The sequence below is a fragment of the Suricata suricatta genome, chromosome 6 (assembly GCF_006229205.1).
Source record: "Suricata suricatta isolate VVHF042 chromosome 6, meerkat_22Aug2017_6uvM2_HiC, whole genome shotgun sequence".
Taxonomy (NCBI): Eukaryota; Metazoa; Chordata; class Mammalia; order Carnivora; family Herpestidae; genus Suricata; species Suricata suricatta.
The window spans coordinates 99,809,205-99,824,085 of NC_043705.1; the positions used below are offsets into that span (position 1 = coordinate 99,809,205).

At 39.7% G+C, this 14,881-nt stretch overlaps 1 protein-coding gene across 3 annotated transcripts in view; it reads left to right on the top strand.

The window, feature by feature from the left end:
* The window catches only part of EBF1 (EBF transcription factor 1), a 388,330-nt gene that overhangs the window by 13,684 nt on the left and 359,765 nt on the right, over positions 1–14,881 (top strand). For all 3 annotated transcript variants that reach the window (XM_029942938.1, XM_029942939.1, XM_029942940.1), the window contains exons 5-6: positions 422–495; positions 10,044–10,112. In XM_029942938.1, coding sequence (XP_029798798.1) covers positions 422–495; positions 10,044–10,112 — 143 coding nt within the window. The remainder of the gene's footprint in view (positions 1–421; positions 496–10,043; positions 10,113–14,881) is intronic.

A 14,881-nucleotide genomic window follows, 5' to 3' on the forward strand; every position in this document is an offset into this window, starting at 1 on the left:
ATTAGAAATAGTAAAATAAGGTGACAAAACATATTTAAAAATCAAATCTATATGCTTTTCTATATTTTAAATCACTAGTATCTGAATCTGCTAAATCTTCCAGGTTTTTCCTCTTTGTTGATTAGATTTATTTTATTCTGAATTGAAAGGAGAATTGTGGTTGTCTTGACAACAGAAGTTCATCTCACATGATGATCCAAAGGTGTGCATCTTGATAATGTGTTTGACGGGACAGAGAGCAACATATGCCCTCTACTTGATTTGGGTTGACCCTTAACAACGCATCTTGAAACAGTCAGCCTTGGGCTCCCAAAAGCTGATTGGCCCACAGCAATGGTGAAATGGTCAAGGACTCAATTGTGATAGTTTGTTCTTTGCTGCTCGGTTCCATTTTTAGCTCAATCCATGCCTTTGTTTACAGGCCATAGTGTATGAAGGCCAAGACAAGAACCCAGAAATGTGCCGAGTCTTGCTCACGCACGAAATCATGTGCAGGTAAGAAATACCTTGTTCTCTCCCTTTAATTAGCAAAGAGAAGATGAATTTGTAGCTCAAATCTAGGTGAGCTCAGGCCTATTTTGGGGTGTATATTTATCTTGCTTCTATTAGATGATCTGAAAAGAACTCTTAAACATGAATATTTGGTAGTACAGTGTCAGGCATCACAGTGATTCTTAATTACTTATCAGACTTCATCCCGGAAGACATACATTTCCATTTTGATATCACACCATTAATGGGCACAAAGCAGTGCCCTCCCCTTCTATCTTTCAATCAAATAAAATACAATATAACCTTTTAGGGTTAATACATGTGTTCAACTGCATTGCTAGTAAAATGAGTAAGAGTTCTATTGATGGTAGCAGAAACCTCTGTTTGGATAAGATTTGAAAGTTATAGTTCCTCCTATAGTTCTCCCACTTCAAAATATGGCCATTGGTACATAGGTATCATTCCTCCTCAAACTTAGTGTGGATTCCCCCCACCGCTTGCATCTGATCTCTTCATCTTAGTTACTCTGTAGATAACTCTGACAACGTAGCTAATATTTCTCAGTAGTAGTGAGCTCTTGGGAGGATGGCACATTTTTACACCTGGAAGATACAAAAGTTCATGTCACCCACAAATGAGTCTATTTATTTTGCCTGTAATCAGGCGCAAGCTACATTTGACAATAAGCAAGCAGACCAAATTCACTTTCATGGCCTCACAGTCCTCCACATTTGAGAGAGTAGATGAGAGCACAGCCTCTAGACGTGCAGCATAGGATTCTTATTCTTCATAAAATAACACCAGCGTAAAATAACACCTGATATATTCTGAGTAATTGGATAAAGCATGAAGATGCCACTATGCATCAGAGAAAGCCTACTAATTGCTTTGTTAGCCATGCAGGCTCTCTCTGGCAGGAAGCATGCTTGGCTCCTCACCATTCCTGACCAATCCCGTTAGAGCTTTAACTGCTACTTCAGCATAGGTGGGTGGGCTTTATGTGCTGCTCATGGACTTGTGGGGAAAGCTACCTTAAAACTCTACAGGTGGACATAAAATAAAAAGGGCTTAGTGTGTTTTCTCAAATGTTAACTTCTATACCTATAATTCTATGTATACATAAAAATTTCTCTTTTTTTTTCCTCTTCAAAAAGCATACTTTAAATAGATTATTCTTAAGGAGTTTCACAAGTGTTCACTTCAGTGATTTGTAAAACTTGTTAATTATTCCACGAAGAAGTTGCTTTTCCCCACCTTTAAAACAGTAGCAAAACCCAAAGATATGGTTTTTCAATTTCTTAGAAGATATTATCAGGCAAAAATTAGTGTTGTACTGTATGTAAACAAGAATCGTACAGTTAAAACTGAGTTACACTTTTCAGAATTAAATGAGTAAAATCATTTTGAAAAGCATTAAAAATGATCTCCTTTGTATTACTGTTTTTCTGATAATATCTCTATTTTAGCTTCCCACAATTAGCATGTCATTAGAATGAATTTTCTATGTTCTATCACATGTGATTCTAGCAAATAGGGGACAGGCAGGAAGATGGATCTCGAACAATAGGCCAACTAATGTCTGTGTATCAGAGATTTGCATCTCATATCTGTACATGTTTGGACTATGCTGGAAATAATTCTATTCTTAAAATACTTAAAGATATATTATGCCTTTCACACACAAGCCTGCCCTCTATTAGTGCAGTTTATATTTTTCTTGTTCTTAAAATTCATTGGTCCAAAGTACTTTATTATGCTGGTTGGCATGCTTTACTGCTGATGTTCTTTCTATTTTTCAGAAACATAAAAATAGCAAAAATAAAATTCTCAAGCCACTGAAGGCAAATGATGATATTTGTACTGTGGGGCTAAGAGGGAAAAGCCATATTCAAAATGTCATCCTGCTAATGTTACAGATTACGGTTTTCCTGGCTGCCTATAGATGTGTAAGGGGTACTGTTTGTTTACCAGGCTGCCATGACCCTATTACACAAACCTGTCATCTATTGTGTGGCTAACAGTCTTTTAAATTGCAAATCTGATGCTCTTTAGGGGGCTTTAGGAAAAAAATTCTCACTTTCCACACCATCCTATTTCTCTTGATTTCTTGCCTGTTGTAAGTGGAAGTTGGGATGTGCTGAATTTGCACCAGGGGTGCAAATGCAGGCTCAATTATAAGCATAAAATTAGAGTCTGTTCACCATTAATCAGCCTGGCTAATTGCTATGCACCACCATTAGCCATATGGTGTGAAAGACAGCTTGCTCTCCCCAAGATGAAATTTCTTCATTGCAGACATGAAATAGTGAGGGCCCTGGATTTTAAAATAGCTTGTTTTAGATATTTAATTTCTAAACAACTTTCTGCAGTGCTTTCTATCAAGGCTAACGGCACAATAAAACTTTGCATTTATGTCACAAAAGCTGTATATTTATAGTACATTGGAGCTATGGTAAAGAAGATACAGAAAATTTAGATAGACAAGAAAGGGCTTGGGTGATTCTGTTTTGTTGCAGGCAAAGGAAAAAGAAAAAGGAAAAAGAAAAACACCAGGGAGTTGAGTCTCAGGTGGTTGCAAATTAAAAAAAAATTTTTTTTTATTTATTCTGTTGAGAGGGTAACCCCATTGCATGAGCTGGCTAAAGGACTTACTGCCATTAGATTTTAATTATTGCCTGTATTTGAGACAAAACCTCTTTGACTCGATGGTATAGAATTCTCTTTGTGTAATTCTGGGAGAGTTTCTGCATTTTTGGTAAATTGGAATCTATCATACCAATTATCATTATATTTTGCTAATACTTAGTGGTTAAGTTTTGCCCCCTGAAGGATTTTTTAAAAGCAGGAGTCTATAAGGGATTTGATTATACATGCATCTCAACATCCTGTGTTTAAATGTAAATGGAAAATAGGAACTATGCTTGGTAGGTGAGCCCTCATTCCCAGTGCCCCAGGCAGGCCAGAGCAGATCTTCTCTCCTTCCAGTGCACAGGAAGGTTGCAGGGGATTGGTGTTCTGTTTAGGAAAGCATGCTTTTTCTATTATGAGTGCCCAGCCTCTTGTGGGACCATGAGTTCCCAGGGCAAGCCTGGCCCCTTGAAATAGTCTGTTCTTTCTTACTCTTTTGCTGGCTAATTCTGGTCTTGTGCTTCAGATTTCGACTTAAGCTAGGTTTTCTAAAGGAAAGCATCTCTGGCCCTTGGTCTGAGTTTTGTCTACTTGTTATGAATTCTTATTATATCCCAAGCTTTTTCTTCATAATGCCCAGTATGTTGTAACTATGTGCCCAGGACTCATCCTCCTTTGCTGAATTAAGAGCTCCTTGAAGGCAGAGAAGTCACTCAGCTTTCCTCTCTGTTAGTTGTCCCATGTGTGAAATGGGGGAAAAATGTTACTTCTCTTCCAGGGTGGTTGTTAAGATTAAATGCTGTAATCCCAGTAGATACTTACCATGGCACCTGACATGGGAATAGTGGCAGTATTAGTGGTAATACTAACAGAAGCAGAAATAGTAGTAACAGTGGCAACACTATCTGCAGGGTCTAGCTAACTACTTGGTACATAGTTGCTCAGAGTGAAAGATGATAAGAAAACACTGAAGGAAGGTGCTTGCTATAGCATTAACATACTTTGTTCATTTGAGGTTTGGTGGTTAAGGGTATTTTCATTCATTCTTTTAACACCTGCTATGTGCAAAGCACTGTGGAACACAGAGCCAAAGGACTGCTCTTGCAGTAAGAGAGTTTACAGGTTAGCCTGAGAGATGTGACCTGTAAGCAGGAGGCCAGGCTGCAGTGTAGACAGGGTTGTCTGTGATGAGGAGTGAAGTGAAAGATGGTGGCTGTTCAGAGAAGGGAGGATGTACCTGCAGGTGGGGAGTAGCTGCAGGGAAGAGAAGGGGGTGAGATAGGACAAGAATTTTAGAGGGCGTATGAAGAAGTGTCTGGGTCCATTTGCTGGTGGTCTGGCAGGATTTCTCTGGGGAGAGGATTGCAGGTGGGTAGATTGTGGCCTGGAGCTGGGGAGAGTCAGGGTGAAAGATAACCAGCTTTAGAAGTCTTTTCCCAAAGAGGGAGCTGAAGTTATGGATTTACATGGGATTGGAAAGAGTGGGAGAATAGAAAGAGTAGAGGCCAGGGGTACATTCTTGAGGAGTGGCCATATTCAGCAGGAGGGAGAGTATGTTCAAGATTTAGGAAAAAGAACATTGAGCATACTGGCCATAGCAATAAAAGGAGGGTGTTTCCAAGATGGGGAGCCATCTTGGGTAAGTGCTGGCAAGATCCGGATAGAATTGAAGAGAGAAGAACATCAGAAGTTACCGGTGATCTTTGAAGGGATACATTCAAGTAGGTGCTGAGGCCTGGAAGCCAGATTTTATGGGGCTAAGGTGGCAAAAAATGTTGGCAACCCTGCCAAGGAGAAAGGTGGGCAGTGAAGAAACTAACTCAAGAAAAAAGGAGAATTTTTTAAAGAGAGTGGGAAGACTTGACAGTGTTTATAAACTAAGGGAAAGGGTGAACTTACCCTTATCAGACTATACATATAATTCCTGGATCTCATTCTGTAGCCACGTGAGCAAAACAGGAAAGATAATCTTGTTTTCTGCCGTAAAGCTTAGAGACAGAGGTGGTGCTTTTCTCCAGTTGAAGGAGTTCTACTTCTAGGAAGAGATTCCATGTCCTTATGACAAGGATCTGCAGGTCCCATGACTGGGAAACATGTAAATGTTGTTTGTCCTGATTTATGAAGCTGTGTGTAAGGTCACTAGAGATGTGCCACCTGCATTAGGCTGCTAAGGAAGAGACTCATGTTTCTGCTCTTCCCTGGGTGTGCAAAATTGTCTGGGAGATGCATGATCCTGCTGGGGAAAGGGATGCTGTTTGAGTCCACAGTGTTTGTAGGATACTAGGTGCCGGGTACCCACTCGTGTGATGGGCCACATTGCCCTCCTGCCATGTGGCTTGCAGGTTGAGAAGGGATGTGAAATGATGGGCTGCCTGCTCTGTGACACAGTTAATTAGGAAACTTCAAGCCCCCTGATGGATGCCCCTTTAGGGATCAAATGCCAGGTCTGTGGCTGGTACAGTAAGAGCTTAAGAAACACTGTTTTCAATGGATGACGATCCATCTGTCACACAGTGATGAGGACATAATTGCACTGCGATTTCTTTCATTAACACAGTAACTTTTCCCTTAAAGTGCTTTCACGTCTGCTGTTCCGTGTTGTGTGTGTTTCAGCCTGAGTGCTCTTCTGCCTTAAACTTAGTGAATCTGTTCTCCCTTCATCCTATCCTGTTTGGTTAATACCTGTTTTGTGTGTGATAGAGGCTATGCATCCCTTTCTTGGTCTTTCTGAGTTCAGTAGAAGGAACCATAGGGCAGCTAGGTTTAGAGAAGAGATGAAAGAGAAGGTCCAGAAGGACAGCGGTGGGGAGGAAGGACTGGATCTTGCTCAGCTTGGCTCTGGGCTCAGAACTAGGAAGCTGCAGGGTGATAGATGTCAGCTCAGTCTAAAGGAAGACCTTCATTCTCCAACTTACAGCTGATTTTTCTAGTTTTTTAATAGGAAAGTAATATTGCAATACAAAGGAGAAGACTTCAGAAGTATGGAAACAAAATATATCCCCGCTAGTCCCCCCCACTTCTTATCCTACTCCCTACGGGTTTCTTCACTGAAGTTTCTCTTCATTTATTCAAAATATATTTCCTGAGGGCCTACTGTGCCCTGGGCTTAGTTCTAGTTGCTGGGGATCTAGGGGTAAATGAAACAGTCTAAGACGCTGTCCTCATGGAAAGACAGACAGTAAAGAAAAAGACAAATAAATATAAAATACAATGTGATGAGCCCTAGGGAGGAAAGTGAGACAGAATGAGGGAGCACTCTGGGCAGTCAGGCAGGGAAGGACTTTCTCAGGTGATGATTTTGCCTGCGGATTTGAACGAAGCGAGGGTGTGAACTGGCCTGTGCCACATTCTCTCTTCCCCTCCACTCCCTGTCTCCTTTTACCCCTTCCTTTTTTTCTCCCAGAAGTAGGACCATACCATGCATACTATTCAGCAACTTGGCTTTCTGGATTCACAATTTGTTTTAGACTTCTTTCCTTGAAGGGGTGTAAAAACTCACCTTTACCCTTTTTAATCCTGCACATAATTCCATTTGTCCATGTATATGTATACACACAGAGACAAATATATGTATATGTATATACACATATATGTACATATCTGCATATTTTTGAAGTGGGGTTCATCCCCTAGACACTATTTTGTCACCACTCCAGGTACAGAGCAGGGCCCAAGATGCCCACTTTGGAAATAACGACTGTGTGGTTCAGTGACATGACCCCTACAAGAGACAGGAAACCTGTTGGGGGGTATTCTTCCTACTTTGCATGACATTTTTAAATAAGTTAAGTGGTCTACAACCCCTTCATTTTGTTTTCTCTTCTTTCCTTCATTGCCCCCTTTTATTTCTGTTCCATCTTTCCTTGTACACTTCTATTCTTCACATCTGCCTTTCCCACTAGATCCCTTGAGGCACAGCAGAGAGAAATGGTTCTCATTTATGCTGTGCTTCAATTCATCTGGCTGTGCTCAAGGGCGTTTTTATTTTAAGGGGATGAAGAAAGAGCTTGAGTCAAAGGACAGGTCTCAGGCTTAGTGTGGGTCTTGCTGGGGGCAGGTGGTTTGGTGTTTGGGGTGGGATGGGAGTGAACCTTCCTTCCATCTGCTGTGCACACTTCGAAGGTGAGCTTGGCTTCCTCCATCCGTCACCCTTCTATTTTCTTGAATTGTATTTCCCTCTGTACATTACATCATTCTTGAAGTCATCCGATCAATCAATCAATCAATCAATATTCAGCTTCTCCATTCTATTTCAGGCCTTAAGCTACTCATTAGGCAAATGAAATTGACAGCTTCTTCCTTTATTAAGCACATGGATTAGTGGGGGAGTGGGGTGGAAGGAGAAAGATAGTAACAAAAAATACACAAATCTATATATAAGTATATAATTTGCATTGTGTTAAATGCCCTGAAAAGAAGAACCAGGAGGACCCTGAAAGGTATCAGGGCCACCCTCTCTGGAGAAAGAGAGTAGAGTCTGAACCTCAACAGGCATTAAAGACTGGCTAACTAGGGAGAGGGTTGGAGGACAAACAGACCAGGTAGAAAGCCTGCCTAGGTCTGGACCTGAGGTCAGACTGAGTGCGGCATATCGGAGACGTTGAAATTGGCCAGTGACATTGGAGCTTGGCAAGTCAGAGGAGAGTGATGGGAGGTTGGGAGGTGGTCTGGCATCATGTCATGCCATAGATCTATTCTAAGTGTTGGGGGAAGCCATTAACAGGTCTTGGGCAGTGAAGTGACTCATTGACACTTTGAAAAGATTACTCTGGCTGTTTTAGGCAATAAAGAGTGAAGGCAGCGAGGCTAGATAGGAGGCCACTGCAGAAGTCCAAGTGAGAAATGAAAGTGAAGTGGATGAGGGTGATGGCAGTGAGGAGAGAGAGAACCAGGCATGATATGTAGATTCTACTCTGAAACGTCATCATGCAAGGTGGGAGCATCCCTGGAGCACAGTTAGTCTAGATAGGCCCATGATGAGGGTTCAACTCTTGGGAACCTAAGTTGCCCACTCACTGTTTTGAAAAAAAAAAAAAGGAAAATGATGAGGAGAAATAGGCCTTCCCATCCTGGTAAAGGAGACATTGGAGATCTGCTGCTTCTGCAGAGCACAGAGCTTTTCTCAGGTCTGGAGAAAGAGGGGGTTGGAGGAGAAAGGGGCAGGAAGTGACAATGATAACTGCCTTTCATTGAGCATTTAGGAGGGCCCATTGCAGAGCCCTGCTTTATACCCTGATTGCTTCGAATCTGTGCCTTGGCACTGATTCTGGAGCCAGTGTTTTTAACCACCATGCTCTTCTGGAAAGCCCTTGATAGGAAGGTGTAAGGGATCAGAGTTAAGGGATGATGGGGTTTTGTTTTTAAATTATTATTATTTTTGCAACCATTCCAACCACTGTACTTCTCATTCTCTTGTTACCTCATCTGTCTCTTGCGTAGTGGGATATTTTGGGCTTTCTATCTCCATAATACTGGCATAGCAGAACTTAGGCTGAAGGGGAATAGTTCCCTTTGGACCGGGAAGAGAAAGGCTATACGGTGGATGGAGTGAGTTTTAGCTGGGGCTTTGACAAAGGAGATACCGTTCTTACTATTATTTTCTGAAGATATGAGAGACAAAGAGAATTAACCCCAAATTTGGAAGCTGATTCTCTTCTCAGAGGTATAGTTACAGCCAGGAAAGAGACTACCCAACCAACTTTGGTGAAAGACTCTATCCAGGAGTATATTTCTGAGTCCTGAAAATGAAATTCAATGTTTGGTTCTCTCCAGTAACTCTCTAAATTTAGGCACTGTGACTCACTAAGTAAAGTGTGTGTGTGCATGTGTGCGTGTATGTGTGTGTGAGCACATGTGCACACCGATGCCTGTGTAAGAGTGAAAGTGCATATTTAATTGTGGTGCATGGCAACGTGTAACACCTGGATGACTTCCTTGCCTCCTTGACTGATCAAACGTGCTTTTATAGTGTGCCCCTGAGTGTAGACTGACCAGTGCACACGTATTTCATTCCCCAACAAGTCTCAGATGGATAGTTTTCCATCGACAATGGGTGATTTTCAAAAACCTTAATTTTTCACCCCTTACAAGCCTCCCAGTTAAAAAAAACCTGACAGCCTTATCATCACAGCTGGGTTGGGATTTTGATAGTGGGCGCTTTTCTTGCCCATGGTTGCTTTTTTTCCTAACCTAATGAAAAGCATCCATTGTCAGGGCTGTGCTAGCCTTTGGATCAACTGCCCATAATGCTTCCAGAAAACTTAAACAGTGGCCAGCACAGGACACAGAAGCCAGAGAACATGTGGGTCTCCACTTTCTCTTATCTTGCCTCTTATTTGTCTTTGTTACTGTGTTGTACTTTTATTCTCATGAAGATGGTTCAAAAGCAAACAGTTAGAGCTTTAGGATTTTGGGCAGGCTGAGGTTGAAGGAAGCATCTCTCCTGAAAGAGAAAGGAAAAGAAAAAGGAATCCATTTAGTACAAAATGACTGGAGGGGGAGAAATCGCTCATACCTCATTATTGACGCGTTCCACACAATTAGTGTGATCTTGAGGGAAGAACGTTTGAGCCACCCACAACCCTGAATATTCTCATTGGGTAGACGTAATAATAATGCATTTCACCGTGAACTCTTCAACACTGCGGGCACTGATGGGGAGACCCCATCTTAGGGCTGTCAGTTGTGGCTCCAGCAGAGTCCTGTTTTCCTCCCCCCTTCTTTGTTCAGGGAGAGGTTAAGCCTGGCCATTAACCCATAGGTGACCCACATAGAATTTTCTGTCCCAGGGATCCGTTGATTGCCAGGTATGGCTTTGTGGTAATTCTAGCATTTGCAACCCAGCAATTTGAACCTTCTGTCTGCCTAAATGATGATTTTACATGGTAATGGTTGTACTAAATCCTTTCGTTTTTGCTCCATAGCCGCTGTTGTGACAAGAAAAGCTGTGGCAACCGAAATGAGACTCCCTCAGATCCAGTGATAATTGACAGGTAGGGACCACTCTACTTTCACTGAATTCTTATTCCTCATTATAATGAAACACCTGCCTTGTGTCGCTCATGGGTGAGGGGTAGGAATGCATGTGGCCGAAATTTGCCTGTTGGTCATGACTAAGCTGCGCCGAGCTCTTGCGATTTCTGGGAAAACCATATGGAATGTTCTTTGGAGGCCCGTTTTCTTGGATTGCTTCGGTTTTGTGTCTGATTCAGGCTCTTAAAGGAATATTTCTTTCTTTCCTGACTTTCTGTGGCTCAATCCTCATGCTGTGCCAGGAAGCTTCAGAAATAAAATAATAATAGTTTGTGATTTATGAAATGTGGTTGGGTGCTTATAAATATTTAACTTTTATTTGAAAAATGTTTGAATCATTATCACTTTTAGCTACAGTAGTTCTGCTGGATGTAATCCATCTACATTTTAAGGTCTTATTTATGCATAAAAGCAGTTTTAAAGAGATCTGTGAACCAAGTCTTTCTACTGTTATCTCCCGAATTTGATGGTTGCTCATACTGTATTGTAAGTTGATTAATTTATCCTGCTTGTCTTAATTATTGTGTTTTTCAGCAGATCCATATTACTAATCTGACATGGCCAAGTAAATCACTATAGAACAATAAATTTGTTTTAGTTGTTTGGTGCAGTTTGGAGTCAGTGTGTGCACATATTATGCAAAGTCGTATTCCAAATATTCGTTTTACATTTTAATTATTGAAATTCACTGTATGGAAACATGTATGATAAACCATTTGTTACATAGCATTACTCATTGAGAGTTAAATGGCCTGGAAGGTTTATAGATACTGTCAGTTGTCAGCAAGGAAAAGAGCTAGCACCCTCCAGTAGAGGGAAACGAGTCTTGTAAATTAGACTGATGAATCCCTCATTGAGGAAATCAACAGCTGACCAAAAGTTCCTTTTTGAATCTGGTAATGTTGATTAAAGGAAACAAAAAAACCCTATCTATCTGTCTTTCCAATTCTTTACCTTTTGGGGGCTTACTTTCTCGTTTTTCAGTTAACTGAAAAACTGCTTCATTGTAATTTATGTCAAAACATTGATTTATTGATTTTGACTTCTGTGGTTCCACAAGCTTCAACCCAATTTTGATTGCCAAATAGCTTTCTAAGACTTATGTTTCAATTAGGCATCTTAACTAAGGATATTTCTAATATTCGCCCAAAGCATACACCTTTGATAACTGAGTACTAATACACTCGATTCAAAGTGAACACGTGTGAATGTTCAGTGTGTGGTGAGTCGCGCATGCTGCCGGTAGCGAGCCTTAGAGTAGCATGTTTATCTACGAGAGCAGACATGCAGTCATGTGATTCCTTCTTCTGCAGTGCAAGATAAATCTTCAAATGAAAAAGGTCAAAAATAAATATAACCTTTATGCTGTTTTGTTTTATTTAAATACATCTCTTGAAAATACCATTAGTTATTTTGAGCAAAGTTTTCTTGCGCTTTTGTTAAAAAGAAAGTGTTGTGATCAAAGGACCAGCCCAAATGTTCCCCAAAACTTGGAAACTGTAAGCATTTTGTTCTGCCGCCCAGTTTCTTTTGGTTAAGATGATGGCAATAACTATACCTTGCCACCCTCAATGAAGACACTTTTTTTTTTTGCTAGTGAATGGGTTAAGCTTTTAAGTTCTTCATTTGGTTTTAAGCCGTGACTCTGATATAGAAGGTTGATATGACTGTGGTTTGAATAACATTTGATTTTGACCTGTTCTTGTGGGTTGCGATGGCATAAGAAACTTGACTCAGCAGCGCTGTAATTAGCCCGGCCTGTGTTTTTGAAACAGGATTGTGTTACCTGGATTGCATTAGTGTGGCTTCTATTGTTGCCGCCTTGCATCTGTCCCAGTAGGGTACTTAAAACCTTTTCTTGGCTGGGGTAGTTCAAACAATTTAGGCAAAATAAGTATGCACTTTATACTGTTGGTGGCTTTAGAGATATTGCTCATGACATTTATCCTTTTCATTTTTTTCTTTTTTGGTTTGACAAAGTAGAAAACAGTGTGTAGCCACCGTTGGTCCCTTAACAGAGGAGTATTTTAAAAACGGCTGAAACCCAGCGTATCTGCAGAAATCTCAACATATGTTTATTTGCTGGCGATTGCCACTGTCTCCCATGAACTGTCTTTTCAAGCAGTGATGCCAGCTGATATGCAAAACCCCATTTAGCTATTTTTATTTGCATCTGAGTTTTCAGAATTTATTTGTCCTCGAGTCTGCCAAAGGTTTTAAAAGCTCCAGTTCTGTCTATGCTGATAGGTGAAACTTTCATTTTTAGCAACGAGAGAAGAAAATAACAACAAGAAGAGAACTTACACAAGGAAGGGCAAAATAGAAAAGATTTTTCAATTCCATGAAATTGCTGCAAAGGAAAAAAAAATGATGGCAACCGTGTTTGAATTTCATAGTTTCCAATTTGATTCTATATTACTGATTGCATAATATCTGCGTTACGTGCTTAGGGTTTGATTTGCTTTCAGATTTATGGAAGTGAATCTCTGCATATTTTGCAAAAATAGGTTATGGGGCCTGCATTCAGTAGCAACAGTAACTGTTTTTACAAGATGCATACAATATGCAATTATAGAGCTGAAGGTACAGGCAATCACTGTGTTAGGATTTAGCATAGTTTTAACACGAAGTCACCTTTTGGGCACCAATAATTTTTAGCTCCCTTTGCTTGTCCTTCGGATTTTGGAAGAACATTGCTATTTTTATCAGTCAAAAGACTTTTAGCAGTGGTTATTCAGGAAAACTATTTATAGGATAGATAGAAGAGGTTTTCTAGTCATACGGCAGTGGTGCAGGGTAAGCTCTTTCTGTGTTAAATTTTGGCTGTATTATTTGCTGCCAGTGACTTGGGGACATCAACTTGGCATATTCCATCAGAAAAGTGGAATTAACAAAATCAGCAGTTGCATATTGTGATTTAGAAAATGGGTTTCTACTTCCTTGTTTCATCATAGCATGCAACCAAGTGAGAAAAATATGACCCAAATTCTTTCTCCATTTGTGGCAATTTGTCAAGTCACTTCAGAAAAGTTGAGAGGATAATTTCTGTAAATGTAGAAAGTATGCATGTGGAGTTGACTGCTAGGCTGTATTTCTGCCCGATGCCAAATGGCTTGATTAAGAATTATAAAGACCAGGCTGTGCCCAATGATCCAGATATTCGGGCTGTGTAGACATGGAAAAAGTCAAAAGAGTTATGTTTAATAACTGATGACCAGGAACTAATAACAGCAAATTTCATTATCATTGAGGTAAACGGCTATGTTTGGTAATTATTGTTAAAGTAAAAAGTAAAAACTGACTTGCTGTTATTAAATTAAGGTGGAGATTGATTTAACATATTCGCACAGTAACTCATATTTTAATTTAAAAGGTTTGCAATAAAATTCATGTTTAGAAATTGAATAAATTGTAGTTTTATTACCACATTGCATATCCTTGTGTCCTAACCTTTTTCCTTGGAGTTATCTTAGTTCAATAAATAAAACCTCATTAGACTATTCCCATTTCAACGAGTTTATTAAATTTTGCAGGAGTAATTAGCATAAGCTGTGCTAATTTTTCTGGAAGACTAATGAGGGAGGTTCTTAATTAGGTTTACTTTGTAAGAATCAGAAAAGATGATAATGACAAAAGTCACATAGGGTAGTCTGAATTGGGAGCCCAGTTTTTCTAAATCTAAAAAAAAAAATCTTCTATTTTCTATTTGGAAATTTCTTTATAAGTACTTGGACTGAATATCTGAAGTGTGCAGACTCTTATTCCATATCTAGTTAGGATTACCATCCATTCTTGATTTGCTTCACAAAAATCTTTATTTTCCTATCCTTGACTCACTAAACTATCTTTGCGCAATGACCTGGATGGATACAGATGGTCTTACAAAAACATTTCTTTCTCCAAATTATACTATAGGATTCCTTTCACATAGAGCCCAAAGTTTCCGGCCAGATTTGTTTTGCTCATTTCCAGTAGGGCAGGGTAGGGAACAGCTCAATATTTGTTTGTTTGGTTTTTCAATTTAGGATCAGTGTGATTGATGAAATAGACTAGGTAAAGGGCGAAAAGAAGTCCCAATTCTTCATGTCCTTGTACTGTGGATCCTGAACAGTTAACAAGTGGAATTTTCTTTTAATAAATAGAAATAATAAAGGGTGAAATTCTCCCTCAAATTATGTTTTCCTGTCTCTTGTGAATTAGACATAGTCCTTTTAAGATAAAATGCAGCTTGAGTAATCTGCAAGTTTTGAGTTCTTCACAGCCAGTATTAAAAACATAGATTTTTAAGCCAGTTGATTGGTATGCCTCTAAAAATTTTGGATTTGCTTATTATAACTTTAATAGATTTGTCTTTCTTTTCCGTTTATAAGATCTCTGTATCTGTGTTTGAGATGTAAGCCTTGCGATACAACATTTTAAAAAATACAGGGATTTTTTGACATGAAAAACCTAGCTTGTTTAGAATTTCTGCTCCTCAGGCCACACTTATCTGAGGGTGTCCCAAAAGGCAAAAACACCTATATCTGTCTTTTTCAGGATTGTCTAAAGATTTTCCACATCTAGATCATTTTCACTTAGGTAACACAAGTTGGGTTTGCTTTGTGATTATTGTCTGATAGAGAATGTTCAGGAGTAAAAATAATAGAATGGTTTTTTACTTGTTTAATTTATGTGACATACATCATATGAACAACTTAACCATGTAAGGGGTTTTCAGAGAAAAAAATTT